General features: G+C 51.8%; 1 protein-coding gene across 4 annotated transcripts in view; it reads right to left on the reverse strand.

Moving 5' to 3' along the window:
* Window positions 1-3,545: 3,545 nt before the first annotated feature.
* The window catches only part of LZTS3 (leucine zipper tumor suppressor family member 3), a 53,189-nt gene continuing 33,562 nt past the window's right edge, over window positions 3,546-23,172 (reverse strand). For 3 of the 4 annotated variants that reach the window (XM_065662143.1, XM_065662151.1, XM_065662136.1), the window contains exons 2-4: window positions 18,802-19,290; window positions 16,048-16,878; window positions 3,546-13,111 (exon numbers count right to left, since the gene is read on the reverse strand). In XM_065662143.1, coding sequence (XP_065518215.1) covers window positions 12,401-13,111; window positions 16,048-16,878; window positions 18,802-19,251 — 1,992 coding nt within the window. In that variant the 5' untranslated portion in view covers window positions 19,252-19,290 and the 3' untranslated portion in view covers window positions 3,546-12,400. The remainder of the gene's footprint in view (window positions 13,112-16,047; window positions 16,879-18,801; window positions 19,291-23,172) is intronic. The other variant, XM_065662160.1, reaches the window with a different exon arrangement.

Genomic DNA, 23,172 nt, shown 5'->3' on the forward strand with positions numbered 1-23,172 from the left:
TCCGGGGGGGGGGGCCGCGGTGCCGGCATGGAGCTGGTGCTGCCGGGGGCACCCGGACCCCCCCTCACCTCCGCCATGAGCCGATCCCTGTCCCCATTGGGGTGCTGCGGCCGCCGGCCCTCAGCAGGGACGGCAGGGTCCGGCCCTGGGGCGATGGGGGCACCCCGGCCTGCCGGCCTTTGGGAGGGGGCCCTGTGCTGGGGTGGGCTGCGGTTGGGATAGAGCGTGGTGGGGGTGCGCGGGGATGCCCTTCCTTGCGGCCTCAGAAGTGTGCAGTACACGATTCGTGTGCAGGAGGTGAGGTGTTTGTGTACTGCGAGCTTGTGCAGATAACGGGTGCTAGGTGACATCCCATAATGCCACTCCGCACCGGTGCCATGGGTTTGGACCGTTCGGATCAGGTTGGTAACTCCCCAGAGCGCTCCCAGCACTTAGTGACCGGTCAGTTAATGTGCATCGGCTTACATCGGTGGTTCCTCCCCGTGCGTGCTCGGGGAAGGGAGTTTTAATCTGAGCAGGGGTCTTGTGTCTTATAGGTCTGATTTGTAGTATTATAATGAGGGTATAATGAGGATCACCTAACGAGCACCCAGTGTTGCGTTGACACAGTAACCTCTTAGAATCCCAGCATGGTTTGGGTTGAAGGGACCTTAAAGCTCCTCCAGCTCCAACCCCTGCCCCGGGCAGGGACCCCTTCCACTGGAGCAGCTTGCTCCAAGCCCCTGTGCCCAACCTGGCCTTGAGCACTGCCAGGGATGGGGCAGCCACAGCTTCTCTGGGCACCCTGTGCCAGCGCCTCAGCACCCTCCCAGGGAAGAGCTTCTGCCTAAGAGCTCAGCTCAGTCTCCCCTCGGGCAGGTTCAAGCCATTCCCCTTGGCCTGGCCCTACAGGCCCTTGTCCCAAGCTCCTCTCTAGGTTTCCTGCAGCCCCTTATATATTGAAAGGCCACAATAAGGTCTCAATATCTTGACAATGTTGATGTGTTTTCAGGATGTCTGAGTCTTCAAGGATGGGTTTTCCTGATTAGAGGGACACTGAATTGAGATGGGAAGCCCAGCCCCTGCTCAGGCTGAGCAAGAGCCCATTGACCATGACCATGACCATACAGCTTTTGAGTATCTCTTAGAATCATAGAATCACAGAATGGTTTGGGTTGGAAAGGACCTCAAGATCATACAGTTCCAACCCCCTGCCATGGGCAGGGACATCTCACACTAAACCATCCCACACAAGGCTCTGTCCAGCCTGGCCTTGAACACTGCCAGGGATGGAGCACTCACAACCTCCCTGGGCAACCCATTCCAGTGCCTCACCACCCTCACAGGAAAGAATTTCCTCCTTAGATCCAATTTAAACTTCCCCTGTTTCAGTTTTAACCCGTTACCCCTTGTCCTGTCACTACAGTCCCTGATGAAGAGTCCCTCCCCAGCATCCCTATAGGCCCCCTTCAGGTACTGGAAGGCTGCTCTGAGGTCCCCACGCAGCCTTCTCTTCTCCAGGCTGAACAGCCCCAACTTCCTCAGCCTGTCTTCATACGGGAGGTGCTCCAGTCCCTGATCATCCTCGTGGCCTCCTCTGGACTTGTTCCAGCAGTTCCATGTCCTTTTTCTGTTGAGGACACCAGAACTGCACACAATGCTCCAGGTGAGGTCTCCCAAGAGCAGAGCAGAGGGGCAGGATCACCTCCTTCGACCTGCTGGTCACACTCCTTTGGATGCAGCCCAGGATACGGGCTCTCTTCTTTCTTCCTTCCCATCAGCCTTTTACCCCCTGGTGACTGGGGACACCACATCTTCAGGAGACCAAATGGAGTTGGAGGGGAGCCACTCTGGTTGCAGTGACCTGCAGGAAAAGCCTTGTGCTGCTGGCAGCACCTTGGACCTTAAACCGGGTCTGAGGGGAGTCACTGAATCCCAGCCATGCTCTCTTTGCCCTGGGGGGCATCAGCTTTGTTATGAGGGGGTGGGAGACCTCTCAGGCATAGCTGATGCTGGGAAAAGTGCTGGGTTTATTGGTTTTTAATAAAGGTAAGGTTAATCTGTGTGTGCTTTAATGTGCCACTGGCAAAGCAGCTGCGGTGGGATTGGTTTGAGTCAAAGCCTGTAACCTAGCGGGAGTTTTGGTTCCAAAACCGCCTCCCTGGCAGCATCCTCCTCCCCGTCCCAACCACTGGGGGATCCAACATGGATTTGATGCATTTCAACTGCTTGTGTTTCCCACCCCTTCATGCTGGGAATCAGCCCTGTTCTCCAACCCGGCACTGGGATGCCCATCAATGAACATTCCACACCTCGCTGCCCCGTTCCCTGCAGCCTGGACAGCAGCTCCCTCAATCCCTCTCCCTTCCCAGCCTTGCAGCCACAGCCTGGCAAAGGGTTTGGGTGGCAGCCTCTGAATCCCAAAGGCAGAGAAGCCCAGAGAGATGCTGCAGTGGGAGGTGGGGCTGCCCCATGCACAAGAGGGAAGGGGAATTGGCTTGTGCGGGGTTCCCATCACTGTAGCTGGGTCCAGGGCTGTGCCTGGCACCGCAACTTGGGTTTTGGCATTCCCAGTGTGTCCTTACCTGGATGTCCCTCAGGTCTGAGCATGGCTTGGGAGCCAGGGGTGGTAGGTCTGGGAGCAAGTCAGTTACCTTCATACAGAGGATGATCAGGGGCTGGAGCACCTCCTGTATGGAGACAGGCTGAGAACACTGGGGCTGTTCAGCCTGGAGAAGAGGAGGCTGCGTGGAGACCTCAGAGCAGCTTCCAGTACCTGAAGGGGCCTAAAAGGATGCTGGAGAGGGGCTCTTCATCAGGGACTGCAGTGATAGGACAAGGGGTGATGGGTTCAGACTGAAACGGGAAGTTCAGGTTGGAGATAAGGAAGAAGTTCTTTACTGTGAGGGTGCTGAGGCGCTGGCCCAGGGTGCCCAGAGAAGCTGTGGCTGCCCCATCCCTGGCAGTGCTCAAGGCCAGGTTGGACACAGGGGCTTGGAGCAAGCTGCTCCAGTGGAAGGAGTCCCTGCCCGTGGCAGGGGTTGGAGTTGGATGAGCTTTAAGCTCCCTTCCAACCCAAACCGCTCTGGGATTGTGTGCTGGGAGGTCTTGGACGTTGGCTGTGGGACTGATGGAAAGCCCGTGTCTTTCTCAGTCAGCCCTGGGGCATCCCCAGCAGCTCCAGACACATCCACGGCGATCTGAGCTATGGGCTGACGTGAGATCTCAGACACAGACACCTTGTCCAGCCTTGTGGCCACCACCGTGGCGTTGTGGTCCTTGTTCTTAAGTGCTTGAAGAGCCCGAGCAGTGCTTTTACCATGGGAGAAAGCAGGACTGGGCAACATCCCATCCATCCCACTCTGCTCCAGATCACCTCCACCTCTCTCCTCCTCTTTGCCTTCTGGCGCAGGAGCTTCAATGAAGCTGTGACCTGGAGGATGCTGCTATGTCTCAGGTGAGGTTTCCCCTGCAGTCCCCCAGCCTGGCTGCGCATCCCTCCCGAAATCCCTGTGGATCTCCTCCCTTCTCCCCCCCACTACACAATCAGACCAGCCACAGGGAGCTTTTTAAAATGGGGCCTTTCTCCAGTTTATTTTGCCCAATAAAAATCCTTCACAGTCAGGTGGAGAGAGGAGAGATACGTATACATATAGATCTGCATGTATATTTATATATATACATACCTCTGTACAGATAGATATTCACCGTAGAAAATCGCAAAGGCAGTAGCTCTTCACACCTTGAGAACCCAATGGAAACATACAACAGACCAGCAGTAGATGGGGAGATGGGGGGGGGGGGTGTGGTTTTCACGAGAATTCCCAAAACAGATACACTTTTGCTGTACAAAAAATACGCCGGAACGCTGCGTTTTGATCCCTTTTCTGTATCGACCTCTTGTCGTTAAACCCCAGAGGCGAAGTCAAGACAACGGTGTTTGGGAGTGAGCGGTGGATAGGAGAGACACCCAACTTTATGAATCTCTTTTAAATATTTCATTTTTTTAAAGTATATCTCTATAAATATTTATATATTTTTATTGGTTTTATCTTCATTTCTTTCTGCAAAGTCTCATTAAACACGGTTCGGAGACCCAGCAACAGTCAACGCGGAGACGAAACAGTAACAGAGTCGAGATCAGAACACTTCTGGTTTGGAATTCACAGTAAAGAGCAGAAAGAGAGACCAAAGGCGTCAAGAAACGAACAAGAGGAAAGAAAGCACAAGGCTGGGCTTGAATTTACAGTCGGGAAGGTCCAAAACAGTTGGACCAAGGGCCTAATGCGGAAGGTCCTACACACAGACGCAGCCTGCAGCTCACCCGGCGGTGGAGCAGCAATGGAGAGCTCTGCCTGCTCCTCCGTGGGGCTTTTATTGCTGGTGAAATCAGACAGCAGGCTTGCTCGGGGGGCCCTGGCTGGCCCAACCTGATGTCCTCCCATCAGGGAGCTGGGTGTTGGGGATGGACACCTACTGACCTGCTGGAGAACAGACGCAGAAGACGGGCGACTGAGCGACGTGCATCGGTTTAGGAGGAGGAAACCCTCACAAGCGTACTGCCCGGGGCAAGGCAAAGACCAAGAGGGTTTCCTCTCGGCTCACAGCGATTACCAGGTCCGAGGGAGTGCAAACGAAGACACCTTGGAGGAGCTCCAGCCCTTGGGCTGGGCTCTGCGGGGACACCGCTGCGTGGAAAGGGACTGCATAGACACATCGGCCGGTTGTGCAGCATTTCATTGCACCGGTGCTGCTGCAACGCTTCTGGCACCGGTGCTGGAGCTCTGCCTGCGTGTGTGTTGCTCCCTTCAGCCTCCAGAAGGGAACCCAAGTGTCATCCATGGGGGAAAGGGGATCTTCTCATCCGAGAGAGGACAGCCTGGCTCTCAGGAATGGCAGAGCCAATGCCATGGTCTCCCACTGGTGTCTGGTTGTCATCAAATGCGATTCCTTGAGCTCAGACACCCCAGCAGCTCCCATATGGGTGAGCTAATGGAGAAGATCCAGTGACAGTAATGGGATGGATAACAGAAGGGGCTGGACCTCCTGTGGACCCAGACTGGTGGCCTGCTGGATATGGGCAGCTTTGGGCTCTCCAGATGCATGGGGACCACCAAGCTCAAGCCACACTGGTGATTATTTGGAGCCAGATTGGACTTTAAATCCCTTTTGCAAGGAGAGCCCAGGGCTAGAGCTATGAAGGTATTCAAGGGAACATCGATTTGCCTGCAGGTATCAGAGTTGGGAATAGTCCCTTTAGAAGCTCTCTAGAAAAACCTATTGCTTTGTGATAGAAAGCAGGGACCTTCTGCCTGAGGAAACACATCTGTGGAACAACAACCCTGCGTGCCAGAGCTTTTCCCGTGCTCCAGCCCTGACACCATCCCCTTCATTGGGAGAACCAGGGTGGAGGCTTATCCTGAACATGCAAAAGCTCGTTTCTGGTGTTGCCAACGTGGAACATCCCGTTGGGAAGCCAACATCTGCAAACAGCTGGATGTAATCCCAACCGCTTGATGCACTGAGTAGCACGGATGCTGCGTGCCACTGCAGAGCAGGGATGCTCATACACCCCTCACATCCCTGTCTTTCCAGAGGGAGGAAGGACCAGGGAAGCCCCAGAGCTGGCTGGCTCTGGTGTTGTGGTGGTGTGAAGCCCCATGCAATGATCTCAAGTGGTTGCAAGCCATAGGGGTGTCCTTCAGCAAGACTGATCTTGGCAGTAAAGCAGGGCTGATTTAGCTGACATGGGAATGACTGAGCAAAGAGGTGAGGATCCGTGCTCTATAAGGCTGCTCTGAGGGCACGGTTGGGACACACCATTATCAGTGGGGGCTTTGCCTTCAGCTCCAGCTTGTTCAGATGTATCTGGGAGAGGCACTGACTGCTCCTGTGATAGGGATGGTCTAAAAGGAGGCAGGAGAGCTGGGGCAGAGGAGTAGCAGGGCAGAGGCAACATGATCCTTAGCAAGGGGTCTGGATGAAAGTGTCTCTGTAAAGTGGCTTTCAAGGCTTGGAGTGAAGGAGTGAAGCAAGTTGGACCTGCTCCCATCCAGGACAGAATGAGGGCTGTCACTGCACACCAGCAGGCTTTCATGGCATGGCAGGAGTGGAGAAGCTTAGCATAGATGGGAGCAGAGGCATGGTGGAGAGGCATCTGCCCAAGGCCCAGACTCACCCCAGCATCCATCCACAGGAGCACTGTGGTTGGAAGAGCACAGATCTCCCTCTGGGACCAGGTCCAGGAGCCTTCAGGGAGCTAAGGTGGGCAGAGATGCCCTCAGCACCCCAAAGCAGGAGAAGCAAAGACCTTGGTGCCTTCATCTCAGGAGATGCTTCCCTGGTAAGGAGGGTGCTGAGGATGCCCTGGGGTAAGGACACCAAGGAGGTAACCAACAGGACCACCAGCTCTCAGGATACATATGTTCCTGGCAAAATCGCACTGAGCAACATCTGCTGCTAAACTAGAGCGGACCTGTTGCCCTCAAGACAAGTGTAATGGCTTGGCATGCATCCTCTCTTCACCCCAAGGAAAAAGTGGGAATTGCATCCATTCTGCCACCTGGAAACAGCCCCATGTCCGTACTCTCCTTGGGCAATGCATGGAGCTGTTGGCACAGCCATGGAGCATACTGGTGTAACCAACTGGGGACAGTCAGCTCACCCAGGAACTTCTGCCTAGCACATGGACCTGCAAATATTCCCAGGTGGGATGCAGGGAAATCCAAGCTCTTTCTGTTCCTTGCCAGCTCTCATTCCCCTTTTCCAGCCCACACCAGCCTCTTCCCCACCAGGAAAGCCTGGAGGCAGCTCCACACATGCAATCCCAGTGCCTTCTGGAGATCTTTGGTCATGCTGCTCATGAGCTCACTGTCTTGAGCAAGCCATAAAGTGCCACTGCATGGAGCAGGATTGGGGCGGGTTGGTCCTTCCATGGGCAGCAGGGCTCAAGGGGACACTGTCTGCAAGGGAGTTTGGTGCAACACAAGGATGGGCAGAGGGGACTTCAGCTTTAAAGAGGGGACAATCAGATCCCAGCTCAGGATGAAGGCAAGCATCAAAGCAGGACAGTGACACCAGGATGCTTTGTTAGAGTCTATTGCAAGTGGATTGCCTTCCTAGGAGCTGAGCCCCCCTATTTCCACTGCAGCCAGTAAAGGCTCAGGGGGTGCTGAGCATCCTCCATGTAGCGCTCAGCACTCAAACACAGCATCAGCTGCTACTGTGCATCCCATTCAGCAATATAGAAGCCAGAGAACTTTCTTGTTCTTCATTTACTCACTGTAAATACAGAGCTGGGCTGTTATTTACACCCAAATACACTTGTCTCCATAGAACGTAGCAGCATAAGAGCAACAACTTGGTTCCTGTCTCGAGCGTGGAAGCTCGGGAGGTGATCTCGCCCCGGCAGGATGCCAGCGACAGCAGGAATGGTGCTGCCACGAGACAGTGGCAGAAGCTAAGTGGGACTGTGTGAAGCACAACAACGTGCGATGGCGGCGGCGTTCACCCTCGGGGTGAGACAGGAGTGCGGGCTTGGCATCCGAGAGCGACAGCAACCCACCTCGACGTGATGGTGGAGCGGAGCAGCCCTGCTCACAGCAAGGGGGAACAGGGGCTGCTTAGACCTTCCCTGGCACCAGGATAACCTGCTTATATCAAATCCATATGGATGGGAATTGCTGGAGCTGATTGATGTCCTCTTTTTGCTCATGCCTGGAGGATGATCAGGGGCTGGAGCACCTCCCGTATGAAGACAGGCTGAGGAAGTTGGGGCTGTTCAGCCTGGAGAAGAGAAGGCTGCGTGGGGACCTCAGAGCAGCCTTCCAGTACCTGAAGGGGTCCTATAGGGATGCTGGGGAGGGACTCTTCGTCAGGGACTGTAGTGACAGGACAAGGGGTAACGGGTTAAAACTGAAACAGGGGAAGTTTGGATTGGATCTAAGGAGGAAATTCCTTCCTGTGAGGGTGGTGAGGCACTGGAATGGGTTGCCCAGGGAGGTTGTGAGTGCTCCATCCCTGACGGTGTTCAAGGCCAGGTTGGATGAAGCCTTGTGTGGGATGGTTTAGTGTGAGGTGTCCCTGCCCATGGCAGGGGGGTTGGAACTGGATGATCTGGAGGTCCTTTCCAACCCTAACTATTCTATGATCTATGATACTGACTCAGTTGCCCACAATGGGTGATGCGCTATTAGAGGTGCTCAAGGTCATCCCACCTGGCTCTCCTATAGATCTTTAATAACATTGGGCAGGCCCATTTATTGGGTATCCCGGAGCATCTCCAGTTGCCCACATGTGGGTGATGTGCCACAAGAAGTGCTCCAGGTCACTCCAGCACTGGCCTGGCTCTCCCATAGATCTTGGATCATATTGGGCAGCCCCATGCGTTGGGTATCCCAAAGCATCTCTAATGTCTCTGGACCCCATGTGACCACAGCTTTTGCTGGCAAGTCAGAGATGACTTCCTGTGTCAGGTGAGACGCTAACCATGTGCAAGACTTGGAGAGCAGAATTATACCAAGAGACAAGATATCAGCCTCCTTGGCCAGGGTATGGCTTCAAAACACCAGTCTGGTCCCCATTGGCTATCTTACTTCAAGGCTAAGACCCCAGGGCCTCAATACAGACCTAGGCTGTGATGGGAGACTTCATCCAGTCAATGGGTAGAAGTGTTAAGGTCTGGAAAGAGCCAGGGGAGCTCCCACCTGGACCGAACAGCAGGAACCTGGATGTCCCTCCATCATTTTGCTCCACCTCTGCTGAGCAAAGGGCAGTCACCTCCAAGAAAGACTGGTTATCACCATGTGGTGACACAGTGCTAGCACATGGGAGGGAATGTGATGAGGAGAAGTGCAGGAATCCTTCATGGCAGTTTGGTTGTGGCACTTGCCCAAACCATCAGTATTTTATGACACTGCAGCATAGGGGGGTGTTTGCTGCAGGGCAGCTGAGTGCTTTCGGGGATGTTGGGCTAATACCCGAAAGAGGGAAAGAACACCATCATCAGCACCGCATCTTAATGGGTGTCTGCAGAGCTCTCTGTCATCCAGGGAATGGCCACAATTGAGGTTGCGCAGGTCTGGATCAAAACACTAGATCATGGAATCCTAGAATGGTTTGGGTTGGAAGGGAGCTTAAAGCTCCTCCAGCTCCAGCCCCTGCCACAGGCAGGGACCCCTTCCACTGGAGCAGCTTGCTCCAAGCCCCTGTGTCCAACCTGGCCTTGAGCACTGCCAGGAATGGGGCAGCCACAGCTTCTCTGGGCACCCTGTGCCAGCGCCTCAGCACCCTCACACTAAAGAACTTCTGCCTTAGATCTACCCTGAACTTCCCCTCTTTCAGTTTAAACCCGTTCTCTCCTTGCCACTCCTGCTCCATCCCAAGGAGCTCTGCAAGTCCCTGATGGATGCACTGTGAGACCATTGAGTCCACGGGCAGCTCAGCACCCTTCAGCAGTCAGACAAACCCATATGCCTCCAGGTTTCACTGGGTCCATCACGACACGCTCATTCCTGGCACCAGTGCAAGAAGGTGATGGAGCAAACCTGGCAGGCCGGAGGGCTTGGCTGACTGCATCCAGGGATGCGGGGGGGCCAGGCAAGCCCCTGCTTCTCCTGCTTGTGAGAGAAGGAGCTCTGTTGAGGTGTCCCACAGGGTGATGCCCATCCCTTGAGTGTTAACACAGCAGGGAATTGTGGTGGGCACCTCCTCAACAGCAGATCCTTGAAACTCAGTCACTTTGGGTGTTCTTGGGATGCTGGTTTCTGTGATGGTTAGAGGGAAATGAACCTTAACAACAGTGGAGCCAGGAGGAGCAAAGGTGGAAATGACCCTCCAGGTTATTGGACTCCTCTTATGGTAAGGGCACTTGCTGTTAGGTTTGCTTTTCATGTGGTGGCCTCAAAAGCACCATATGACCATCAGAGCCTAAACCTCTTGCTATTCTTTGTGCTCAAGGGCTTCAAGCACAGATGCCTCACAACTGCTTTGGAAAGGAGGACCACGTGGGTTTATCTGATGTGGAAAGCGGAGCACAGAAAGCCAAGATGACACAAGACAGCAGATCTCCAACCCTGACACTGTGGGATGTTTGACTCCATCTGGAAGGCCCAGTGTATGAAATGGGGGAAGCTCTAGGATTTGCCTGGCCGAGTGTGTAAGTTTGTGCAGCACATGTGGGTGTCTCCTCTGGCATGGCCAAGCCTGCTGCTGGGTGGTACCAGCAGTCAGTTGCACTCCTTCCTTGTTAGGGTGTGCAGATGGTGTCCAAGAGCACTGGAGCATCTGCAGGGTTCATAGAGGGACTCTTCTTCACTCCCTTAAGGAGTCAGACCTGACCTATGCATGAAGACCGGTCCTGGAAGAGGGGCTTAGCCTGTGTTGCCCTGTTGTTTCCCACACTGATGGGCCAGCTCCAAAGGCAGAAGTGGTGGGAAAAGACAGGTACCATCAACCGGGATCTTGAAATGCCCTGGTCTCATCGTACATCTCCATTTCCTACAGCTCCGGGGATGGCTGCCAGCCACCAGCAGCTCCTGCCCAGCAATACTGTTGGCCTTGGCTGCTGGTTAATGGGCCCGACTGAAGTCTCCTCTCTCCTGCTCAGCCTCTTTGCTTTGTTGTGGAGCTCACCACAATGCTTTTCCCCAGCTTGAAGCTCAGACCTGGTGATAGAGAGGGGGAGCTTTTAGGGAAGGGAACATGGGAAATGTGTAGCTTCAGGGCTTTTGTTTGGAAGCTCCTCAATGCCCTGAGGTTCCTCCTTGGTATGCACATGGAATGTGATCCGGCCAAACTCCCTGGAGTCCCCTCACAGACATTCCAAGATGTCCCAGTGATAATTCTACCTTTGTTCATCTAGCTGCTTCCTATGGCAAAGAGCTGCAATTCCCACTTGTGTTGATCCTTTGGTCCACGACCGGTCAATGCAAACTCCACTTCCCAACAAGCTTTTCCTCTTTACTGCGAATCACAGTAAAAACGTGTCCATGAAAAGGAGGACCAGGCCCCCTTTGCCCATGTTTTCAAGCTGAATGCTGGTTTTTGATGCCTGCACCATTCCCAGTGACTGTGCATACAGGATTTGGTGATTGTTCCACCAGGGCATAAGCACTTGAGTGATCTTAAGCATTTTCCCTTCTTATTACTGCCTTCATGCTCAGAGTTGGTGGCTGAATAATTCCTTAAGCTAAGCCTGTGTTATCTCTGTCCCTGGAATGTGTGATGCCACTTGGGATCGCCGTGGGATGCTGCTTGAAATGGCTGTACCGTAGGCTAACGCTCACCCTGTTGTGATCTAGTGGTGATGCTGATGTTGCTCACTGCAACTCCTGAGTGAGGCTTGGATGCAGTTTTGAAGGAGACCCTGGACCAAGAGAGTGCACCAAAGCATCACTCATTTGGGAATGGGGCAGCACAATTGCCCACTCTTAGGGTTAATTGCTAAAGCTTCAGTTTGCATAAACATCCCACAGGTTTGGAGGCTTCCCCAAACCTTGATTCCGTTGACTTTGGGAAGGAAGAGGGCTCTTGGGAGGGGAAACTAGCTTGGATTTCCAAGTTTCTTTCTTGCTGTAGCCAGCTTGAGTATATGGTAGGAATAGGGGGACCACGGCAGAGGTGGGAGGGTATTTGTTCTCCCAGGGTTGAGAGTGGAACACAACCCAGGAGAGGAATGGAACTGCAGGAGGAAACCGCAATGAAATGAAAACTCAGCTCTGCTGAGCCTCCAAAGAGGCTCCTGCTGGGTGATCATTCCTTGTTGGCTTGTATTACTAGGACAGGCTCATCCTGCTCCTCAAGGACGTCCTGACCTCTTGCAACCATGGCAGCCATGGGCTGGCAAGAGGGAGTCATCTGGTAGAGATATGTCTGGTTTCACTGAAGTCAGTGGCCAACCCCGCACTGACTTCATTAAGACCACCGTCTAGACAGGATACTTGCTGCAGACCAGTGAGTTTGCTCACGATCCCGAGAGCTTTGCTCCGTTAGCCAATGTGGCTAAAAATGCCCTGATTAAAACCTGCCACTTTTGAACTGTTTTGCCGCTTGGGAAACCCAAAGATACCAACTACAACCCTCCAAAACCACCAACCGAAGAGGGGTGAATTGTAGGAGAGGGGATGGCAGCTTCTAGCGAAGTAACAGTCACGGCAGATTACAAAAGAGCCAACTGACCCTCACCAGCTGTACTAGGAAAGAAACCCAAAGGAGATGTAGCATTATCCATAGAAAAACAACGCACATCCACAGTTATTTTACCTACGGAGCACAGAAGTAGAGAGTAAGGGTGGTGGAGCTGAGTGCGAGCAGACTCACACTGCTCCTACGGTAGAGTATTATCCTTCGGAAGATCACTGGCTTGAGTAGGTAGTACATGCACAGCAATACAGAAATCAGGTCGTATTGTCTCGGTGCCACCTCAGATCTCGGTGGACTCTATTCGCTCGAGTCTGGAGGGCGTCCATGGTTTCTTCTCCTCGGTGTGCGGGGGGCTGGTGGCCTTTGTGTTCATCTCATTCACTTTATGCTCCAGGAGCTGGTTCTTCTGGTACATCTCCACGTAGTTCAGTTGCAGCTGCTTCTGGTACTTGATGACTTTCTCCTTCTCCTCCTGCCACGTGCGCCGCTCCTCCTCAAAGTCCATCACTTGCTGCTCCCGCTGCTGCCGCTCCAGCTTCAGCTCCGTCTGGAGCCGCTCCACCTCCTTCCGCAGCGTGTTGACGCTGTCCTCGCTCTGCCGCTGCATCTTGGCTTCGTCGCTCTCACAAGCCAACGGTTCCCGCAGCTTCTCCCCGGCATCCCCACCAAAAGGTCCCGGAGGTCCCACACTGGCAAGTGTCCGCTTCAGGCTGGAGACCTCCAGCTCACAGTGGTTCAGTTTTTCCCTCAGCACTTGGACCTCGCTCATCTTGCGCTGCAGCTCGCTCTCGCAGATCTCCAGGTTGACGCTCTTGGAGCTGTAGGAGTCCTTCAGGGTGAGGATCTGCTCCTCCTTCTCCCGTAGGAAGTTCTTACCTTCCTTGAGCTGCGTCCGCAGTCCCACGATCTCATTCAGTTTCTGGGAGACGTCTGCTTGGGAGTCCTTCAGCTGCTGCTTGAGCAAGGAGATCTCACCTGCCTTCTGGCACACCTATGGGGAGAGCATCCGTGAGGCAGGAGGAAGGCAGAGAGGAGGTGTCACTGCTGCTTGTCCCCTGCACTGCCCATGAACCACCTGTGGCACCTCACATTGTCAGGGAGCTACGTTAATGGAGAGGACAGGCAGCGATGCTGCTCAAGGACTGAGTTCCAGCCTTCACCGGGACCCAGACCACACCAAAGACATAGAGGTTATCTCCGCATTTGCGGGGGAGATTTCTTCCTGTCTCTCAGGGACCTGATGCTGCTCCCAGCTGGAGCTGACCAAGCAGCTAAGCTAAGCGCTGTGGTCCTCGCAGGTGGTGAGTAGACAGCGATGCTTCCCTCCATGCTTTCATCTTACTCACCTAACCACAAGCTGGTGGTGCTTTCCTCCAAACCCTTTACTCTCAGATGGAGTTTTCCCACTGACCTCAGTGGGATCTGGAGCTTGAACAAGTCTGAGACAGAAACATTGCACACCCAGAGACCACCCGGGCTCTCCCCAAGCACAGGAAGTATAGGACAGGATGCAGAGACAGTAGATGTTACTTACTTGTCCTATGATGCTTTCCTTCCCAAAGGTTCGTAAAGAACCCAGTTGAGTGAATATTAGGGTTCACTTCACTGGGGACAGTCCAGAGGCTGGTAGCTATTTAATTCTTCTGGGGCAAGGCATGAAGAGCAACAGCTCCTCTGCCAACGATCAAGGAGAGAGCTGCAACCCACCCTTGCTGAAATGGGACTAGCATGGGCTGTCCTTAGGTGTTGGATGTTCAGATTCAAATCTGAACCTCCCACCACTCACCATGCGGTAAGGTACACAAAGCCAGTGGAAATACCCTCCCTGCAGTGTACACTTGCATTATGTAGGTGTAACCGTTCAATGTGACAACCCCTCTGCACCTGCGTAGTCCATCAAAGGTGACAGTTTAATGAATACTTGTAGGTGTTGGAAGTGAGCCATAAGAAATGACCAAGCCCTCCTTTTCCCATGAACTCCATTGTTTCCAGGGCTCTGCACTGGCAGATCTGATCTGTTTGCTGTGGATAATTGCACAGACAAACAGTCTCTACATGAGTCCTGGCAGGAGCCTGGGCTGGGGAGCGGCACCAAGGAACCACCAGTGATCAGAAGAGATAAGCATAGTTAGAAGTAGACTTGGTAGCCACCTCCAGACCAGGGTGTCCCATCCTGAAGCTCCTGTCTGTTGTCACACATTAAATACTTGGCCTTTTCTCCCTCCTGCAGTGCCTACAAGGCTGGTTGCTTCTCTGGTCCAGTTGGATCAATGTTCCTCAGACAAATTCCTCTCCACTGACTTCATTGCAACCTCTGCCTTTCTCTGCTATAGAAGGCTTGCCTGGTGCATAATGTTGAGCAGGACATTGAAACTCAGCTATTAGGACAGTCTGGTGCTTACTACAAACTGCCTAAGAGCTAGGCGATGTACCTACAGTCTCCTACACCTACCTACTGGTAGTACCTTCCCCTGGAGATGACAGTCATGGTGCTTGCCCATGCAGACCTAACTCTGTGAGTACCTCCATCCACATCGGCACTTGTCTGCAGCAGTAGCAGAACCGTATCATGCTGGTTTAACTGTAGTTAGAGTGGTGTAGTTACTGCTTAGCTAAAATCTGCACAATTCACTGCAAGTGCTCTCCATGGGCTGGCTCTTCCCAAAAGGCAGAGAAATACATGATGAAGAACAGCTTGGATAGGAACCAATTTACAGATTAAACCTCTTAAATTTAGCCCTCTTCTTGGGTGCTGTGGAGATCTAGGCAATACAGTCCATGGAGCCTGGAGAGCAAGTCAATGAGTCAATAAGTGTAGGTGTCTACACATTTTAGGTGTCTTGCTCCACAAGCTGGATCCCTATCTTTTACATCCATATCACTGGGTTAGCTGGTGCAGGCAGAACTATAGCAGTGAAGCAAACAATCAAAAGCTCGTCTATAGTTTTCCTGGTGAATCAGAGAACATTCCAGACCTAACTTGGTGGAACACACAAAAGACCTGTGCAGAGCAGCTGGCCAAAGGAGGCATCATACGGGACAATGCAGCCTGTTTGTTCTGGGATGTAACATGCAGAGATTTTCCAGCAAGCCTCTAATAAGCTCTGCTGAACATCTGCAAACAGCACATTTCAGAGCCTCTTTAATCCCAGCTTCATTGACTTTCCATCAGGATTAGCAGAATAGGCTCTTCTGGATTCTAGAGCTACGCTTTGCCTCTGCACCCTTAATAAAGTTAAAGTTTCTAGCCAGTCCATGGAAGGATTAAAATTCTTCACATGATCAAGCTGAAAAAAGAAGCGTGTTAGCACTGGCTATGCAAACAGACTTCCATCAGATAGCCTAAAAATAGAAACAGTAGGAAAACCATGTAAGAAAAGGAGAATTAGAAAGAGGAATTCGCCTTTCAGCCTTTTAGGAGAGATAAACTCATTAACAAGTGGAAACAGAGTGTTATCATGGAAAGCGTGAGCTAAACTGGCTATTGGCGTCATTCTTGGCTCTCTTGCTTTATCTCTAAAGTAAAAAAGGATCAAGTATTTGCAAAGCAGTTTCAAGGTTTGCCCCAATGCAGGTGTTAGAAGAATTTAATTAACATGGACTTAAACCCATTTTTGGTAGCACAAATACCTGTATGGAAAGATCTGTGTTCACTGAAACTGGGTTCAAGTATCACAGATTGGAGTGACCAGAGTGTGAAGCCAGATTACAGGAGGTGTGCACCAGAAGTTGTGCTCATTTTAGTTTAATTGAGAATTATAGGCTTGGGGTCACACAAATGGAGAGGTAACTGAAGTGTCATCTGTTACATGGAGCCCACCAACCCATACCCATTGTCTGCAGGATCCACTTAGGGCAAATGGGATGTACTTTGGGTTACCACTCAACAAGAACCTCACTCAAGGTCCGCTACAGCAAGGCTCTTACCTCCCACTTGGTCTCCTCGATCTTTGGGAGAAACTCAGCCTGCTCCTTCTTGAAAGCCACGAATTTCTTCTCCAGTTCCTCTCGTTGCTGCAGGAGTTGTCCCATGTCATCCTGGAGTTTTTTTTTCTCCTGTTGGAGCTTGAAGATCTGGAGCTGCAAAGCTTGCTGAGCCCGCTGCGCCTTTTTGGAGACCTGCTGCAACTTGTTGGCGTAGTTTTGCCTCAAGTCCTCCATTTCCCTCTCCCAGATCTTCTGCTTCTCCTCAAACACTTGGAAGATGGCTGCCTCGCTTTTGTCCAAGTTCCTTCGCATCTGGAGCACCTCCTGCTCCTTCTCCCACAGCCGGTCTTCCAAGTCTTGGATGATATCGTCCGTGGAAGGCGAGTGGAAAGGCATTGTCTCATTGAGATGGTTCAGTCTGTTGAAGGAAGAGGTGCTCTTGCTCGAAGACCGCCCGCTGTCTGAGGTAGATATCCCGTTGTATCCCACGATGTTCTTGTCCACGTAGGTTGTACCGATGCGGTTGATGTGGCTGGTGGAGGCGCTCATTGGACCCACGTGCTGGCTGTAGCCTGTCCCATAGGTGGGCAAGCTTGTCAATGAGTTACGGCCTGAATCCGAAAGGCCCCCCACTTGGTTTGTAGTCCTGTTAAGGCTGCTCTTGTCGAGTCCACTTTTGGGTGCGGACGGGCTATTGCTGTTGGCATGGTTCAAGCTCTTTCTGTTCTCTGTCACCCCGTTGCTCTGCGGCGGGCAGAGGTTCTGCATGGAATGGAAGTTTTTAGGAACTACTGGTTTAAAGGCTGAGGGTCTAACTAAGGGCTCATTGCTCTGCAAAAAGGAAAAAGGACCACGCATCAAACACAGCAGGAAGCTTGGAAACAACACACACAAGAGATACATCGGCACGGGATGGGGGTGATGGAGCTCAGATGTCATAGAATCATAGAATCATAGAATAGTTAGGGTTGGAAAGGACCTCAAGATCATCCAGTTCTAACCCCCCTGCCATGGGCAGGGACACCTCACACTAAACCATCCCACCCAAGGCTTCATCCAACCTGGCCTTGAACACTGCCAGGGATGGAGCACTCACAACCTCCCTGGGCAACCCATTCCAGTGTCTCCCCACCCTCACAGGAAAGAATTTCCTCCTTAGATCCAATCTAAACTTCCCCTGTTTCAGTTTGAACCCGTTACCCCTTGTCCTGTCACTACAGTCCCTGATGAAGAGTCCCTCCCGAGCATCCCTATAGGCCCCCTTCAGGTACTGCGCATGGGCTAGCTCCATATTTCTCAGCCTTATTACACCAAGAGCCATCTGGGATTCTACTTGAGGAACCTGTGGCCACTTCTAGGGCAACACTTTGTCTTCCCTTGCCCCAGGTGAGAAACAACCCCCTTGATTCACCCCAAATCTGTGTGATTTTTCCTTATGTCCTCTTAGTGCTGTTTGCAAGAAGAAGGGTTGTTACTGGCTTACCAGACCTGATCAAAACAACTCTGATTTTGGCACATTATATTTTGAAGGACTTCTAGCCCTGAGAGTGCGTTGTCCTTTAGCTGAAAACTGAATTGAACCTTTGGATTAACTGTTTTACTCCAGGAGCATCACATTTCCCTCCTGACAGTGGTGATATCTCACCTCTATGGACATCACGTCCTGTTAATGCTTGGACAGGAGTAGGAAGGAGCTGTGACCCCAGCCGTGACACTCTACAAGGAACATGCTGAAGCTGCTCTTCAACTAAATGTGTTTTCTAGGGTCATAAACAATGCTGGGGAGGGGGGGGTGGGGAATGGATCACAGATATAAAGGATTTGGAAAGTATTTTAAAACCTTGCACATTCCTTGCCCTGTGAGCAAGATTTTCTTTAAAATGGGATTGAGTCTTCTCTAGTGCAGGTTGGGTTTCAGGTGAGAATTAACCCAGAAGAAGCTCTTTTTATTAGCAAAAATGATTAGCAAAGTGCCTTCTAGGCGAAACTGAATGAGGCCTGGAGAGCAGGCAAGGTTGGAGACCAAAACCCTGTTACCTGGTATGCGGGACAGAGATAGACTACAGGGACCAGTGGATTAATAGCCCAGGACGAAAGGCCACCACACGCTGCAGAAATAATACTGTACAAGGCAGCATCCCCACAGCACAAGTTATTAGGCTGTATAAACCACTGCTGGCACTGGGGCTTTGCTCCTCAAACATCAAGGAGACGTTTGCTCCCAAAGCCAGTATGAGCCACAAAGACTGGTTTTGGATGGGCAATGACGCTCATAGGAATGGGTTTCAAGCCTTGTTAACTTGTCCCTCACAAGGGCCACTGGGATTTTGAACTGGGATCATAGTTGCTTTCAAGCAACAACTTTTGGTAGCAGTGGGCTGTTGGATACAGCCTATAAATGGCATAAAACCCAAGAGTGGGACAGAGATGCTTTACCTACTGGAAAAAGAGCCTGCTTCAGCTCCCTCTTCATCAATCAGGGAGGTAGGCACAGCATCTCGGGTAGGTTGGAATAGCCAATGACTTAAATGAGCTGGAAAATCAGCTGTAGAAGACTTGTGATCATGCTCTTGGGTTCCTCAAGAACTAACATTCCCTCTGAAAGCAGTAAGAACTATATCTAGGTGAAAGCAATGCCAACTACATAGCAAGAATTAGACTGCCAGGATTGCACCATTGCCCAAGGCTTCCTGGTCTGTGTTTTATGAGGTGTGCCACGGTCACCAGGCTGCTCCAGGAGGTGGGAATTCTCACCTGGTCTAGTTTGCCGGAGATTGGCAATATCTTTGGTGGGTTGTTGGGCTCTCGGTATTGGGGAGGTGGCGGCATGTTCTTCTCGTTGTTGGTGGTCACGTTCCCACAGATGTCCATCTTCACCTTCTCGCTCTTGCGCAGGTCACCGTTGATGTAGAGGGAATTGGAGACCTTCTCTGTCTTGTATGTCTTCTCCTCGCCGGAGTAGCGGTTGGAGATCTCCCGTGTGGAATACCCATTGCGAGAGCCCTCCGTCTGCCGGCTGCTGCTCTGCGTCCGGGTCCCCACGCTCTTCATGGCAAACTCCTGGTCGTTGGCGACGCCGCTGCCCACGCTGCCCATGGTGCTCTGGGAGATGGGTTGGGATGGCCGGGGAGAAAAACTATGGAAGTTCTCCGGGATGGGGTAAGTCGGGTCACTGAGAACGGGCAGCGTGTCTAGAGTGGCCATGGCAGTGTAGAGGTGAGGTGGAGGCACAGGTCAGTGGCACTGGGAGAAGAGAGGAAAGGAAGGGACTGTTAAATAGATGCCTTTTATCTACCATACCCTTTGCAGGTCAACATTGTGCAGGGACTAAAGCAAGATTTATGGATAGTGGGAGGTACAGATTTCTCCCTGGATAAAAGACGGGTAACAAAATTGATGCCCTTTGGAGAAACATTCAATGATGGGAGGGCTCAGACAGGGCCATCAGGTAGGGGAATTGGAGAAAATCCCATTTCAGTGGGGTTTCCCCTCTTCTTGGGGTAGGGATATTAAATCAGCCCTCCCCAAGTAAAGCAGGAGAGCTGGGTTATTTCCCTGGAGAGCTAGCCCAGGTCTGGAGCTCAGCTCCGATGCAGTGTCTCACAGGCCTTGCTATTTGCACTAATAATGGAATGGAAAAAGAATTATAAAGGTTAAAGCAGGCGCTGTGCTGCTCGACTTGGCTTTTATTGAACTGCATTTCTGGAGATCTGCAGCCTCCTCCCTTTTCTCAGCATCCTGATCTTATAGAGAGCTGCCCTGGCTGAAATATGGCCTGGTGGACAAACTGCTGTGCTGGAGGAGAGGACACAGAGCTGATACCTACAGTGAGCCGGGGCAGAGCAGGGTATGGAAGGGGTCACAGAGGGAAAAAACTGTTTAAGGAGGTGCTCTGGTGAGAGCCATCATCCCACCGTAACTCATGGAGAGGCATGAAGGAGCCTCCATGGTCTGACACACAAGGTGGGCTCCATCATGGACAGGGATAGGGCAGCTGTGAGGCAGCAGAGGATGTGCTTTGTGGTTTAACCTTCTCCATCCCCTTTCACATCACTCCACACAAGGAGGGCCCCAATGGGACTTGCCCCACTGAACCACCGGCAACATGAAGTGATGTTCACCCAATGGTGAGCATTTTGTAGTCATTGATAATGGCCTTCTGGCAGCTTCGTCCCCCAACAGAGACCTCTGCATGTCACTGGTTGAGTTCTGAAGACCAAACAGCGAACAAATACCACATGAGCTTTGCACGTTGTGGACCTACCACAGCCAAACATGTGAATGTTATCAGTCGTAAGTACCAAAACCTCCACCAGCAGTGTCTGGGTCTGGTCATGCACCCAGAGTGTGATGTTTGAATGTTCTCTTGAACACACTGAGCAGGACTCACAACCCCATTGCACCCTAAAGGGACTTCCCAAAACACACCACTGTAGACAGTTCAGGAGTGCGTGACACCAGGGATTAATCTGCTGGGCACACGGAGACTTGGTTGGGCTACAGAGTGATGGGAAGGGATGAGGAACACCCATGTGAAGCTACTTTCAACCCATGGTGCCTTTAGATGTCATTAGTAAAGAGAAGGCTGATTTAGGAATAAGCAGCCTTTGAGTGATGTTGGCATCTTTGTAGGCTGTGTCCTATTTTAGTGGGACATCAGCACCATGGGAGTGATGTTCTGAAGGTCTCAGCTCCAGACAAGGGAAAAGCAGTGGCCTCATGGCCTCCATGCAGTGGAGGTCATGCTCAGCTGATGAAGGAGAAAGCCTGGTTACCTTTTCCTTGCTGGGTAAATTCCACAATGACATTTGCACATTTACATCGACTGTTTGAGGGCAGGATGAGATCACTGGGAAGTTTGATCCTTCTCCCAAAACACCCCAACCAACACAACAAGAATTGCAATGAGACAGGGAAGACAAATGCCCTTAAGTTGGGTGAGAGCCACAGGCTGTGCAGTCATGGCAATGTCCTCTAAGTCATGAGGCAGAGAAAGGAGCCCCATGGCATCTCCATTGGAAGTCTTCACCAAGGGTCTTTCTTTGCCTTTGTGGACATCCCAGCTCTCAGACAGTGATTTCCATATCAGTGAGGCTTCTGCTTAAACCCATGTCCCAAGTGCACCAGGATGCTGAGCCAGTGTTCCCATTCAGTACCAGCAACCCAAAACCTGGGCAGGCTTCAGATGCCTTCTTGGGCTATGGGATCAAAGCTGCACCAAAGGGGCAGACTCTAAAAATGGACCTTTTCCTATGTTTTCTTTGCCTATTTTTTTTTTTTCCCTTATAGCTGGGAATCATCCAAGAAAACATTCTGAAAAAAAAAAATAGCTGTTAGCTTATGTTTACTGTAAACCCAGGATCTGATAAGCGGAGCATACGGGCAAGCATTCCAAACATGTTATTAAGGAGATTCCAGAAGTGCCAACGGATCCCTGACAGTCCAGCTTTGTTTGCCAAAAAGGGCCATTTCTTCAAGAGCAGCTCTTGCTTTTGTACCTCCTGGCCAGCTCTGGTTCCCAGTCAAATTTTACCATAGTGGTTCCTCAGGTTAACTGGGAAATCCAAGTTCTGAGCCCAGAAGGAGGTAAGGGAGGTAAGGAAGTGAGATAAGGAATGATGCAGGGATGGAAGGTTGGGTTTGTCTCCTTCCATGTTTGGAGGAATACGTGATTAAAACCTTCCCCAGGACATTTCTCCTCCTTAAATTTCGTAACTGCCTCCCTCCCATGGGAGCATGGGCTAACATTGGGTTTATGGATGATTCCCAATGAAACAAGGATGCTGAGCCTGGCAGTTCATCAGCACAGGGGGCTGAGGGAAGTGAATGGCTTATGTTTACCAGCATTTCCCTCCCACGTCCATCCCTTAGAAGGAAATGGGAGTCACCTCCAAGCAGGACTGGGCTGGAAAGAGACCTCCAAGCCACATCAGAAAGGCAAAAGTGGCTTCTCCTTCCCTGTAGTGGGGTTGAGAGGCTCCAGACAGGCAGAAAACCAAAGCGAGAATTTAAGCAACCCACCAGCCCTGTCCAGATGTTTTATCTTTCCAGATGTTCCATCCCATCTGCAGAGGTGAGGAGGCACCCGGACCACCTCACTCTTCATCCTCACCAGGCTCTCAAGCAGACACCGGGTCCATCCCACCTCCTGAGGAGAACAGTCTCCACCCAAATCACTCCCAAGTGACATCCATCTCTCCATCCATCACAGCAGCCACCACATCCAAGAGCCAACACTCAGCCCTTGCTGAGCTCTGCACTTATTCTAGCTCCCCAGAGCCTCGTGGTTACAGCAGGAACCCAAATGAAGGGACTTTGTGCAGACACAAAGGGGAAGGAAACCCTTCCAGAACAAACACTGAGCTCATTTCCCACTTCCCAGCGTTACTAGGGTAATAAAAGCCGAAAAGGGTTTATTTGTCTGCCTGGATCAATCCAAAGCACCCTTCTTGGTAAGCACCTTACCTAGGAGAGGTGACATGTTCCATCAGTACAACCAGTCTCCCCTCTGGCTGGGGACACCAGGACTTCATACAGCAGTGCAACTCCCCACCATCTCTGTGTTGCACAACCTCCCTATCCCATCCCATCCCATCGCATCCCACCCCATCGCATCCCATCGCATCCCATCGCATCCCATCCCATCCCATCCCATCCCATCCCATCCCATCCCATCCCATCCCATCCCATCCCATCCCATCCAACCCTAGTGGCCCTTTGGCCTTCCCCCACCATCCCTGCATTGGAGACAGCAATATCTTTATGCCTGATGCAAACAGCCTGGGCTGAAATCTCCTTTTCCCCAGCTGCGATGGGTCCACTCTTCCTGGCCACCTCTTCCTACCATGCCTGAAGCTCCAGGGGACCCCAAGGTGCTATTGTAAATAGAATAATCTATAGAACAACTCCCGAATCTTCACACTTGCTTTACCCAAGTGAGTTAGCGAACGCCTTCCAGTTAGGCAGGAGAAAAATTGCTTTCAGATAAGCAGGTGAATGGTTAACCAAGACCAGATTAGGAAGGCCTGGCTCTGTTTCTGCCTGAGTAGGTTAATTGTTAACACTCTAGTAACAAAGGCCTTTGGGAGACATACCTAGGCACTGTGCCATGCGAGAAGGAAATCA

The sequence above is a fragment of the Lathamus discolor genome, chromosome 1 (genome assembly GCF_037157495.1).
Source record: "Lathamus discolor isolate bLatDis1 chromosome 1, bLatDis1.hap1, whole genome shotgun sequence".
Classification (NCBI taxonomy): Eukaryota; Metazoa; Chordata; class Aves; order Psittaciformes; family Psittacidae; genus Lathamus; species Lathamus discolor.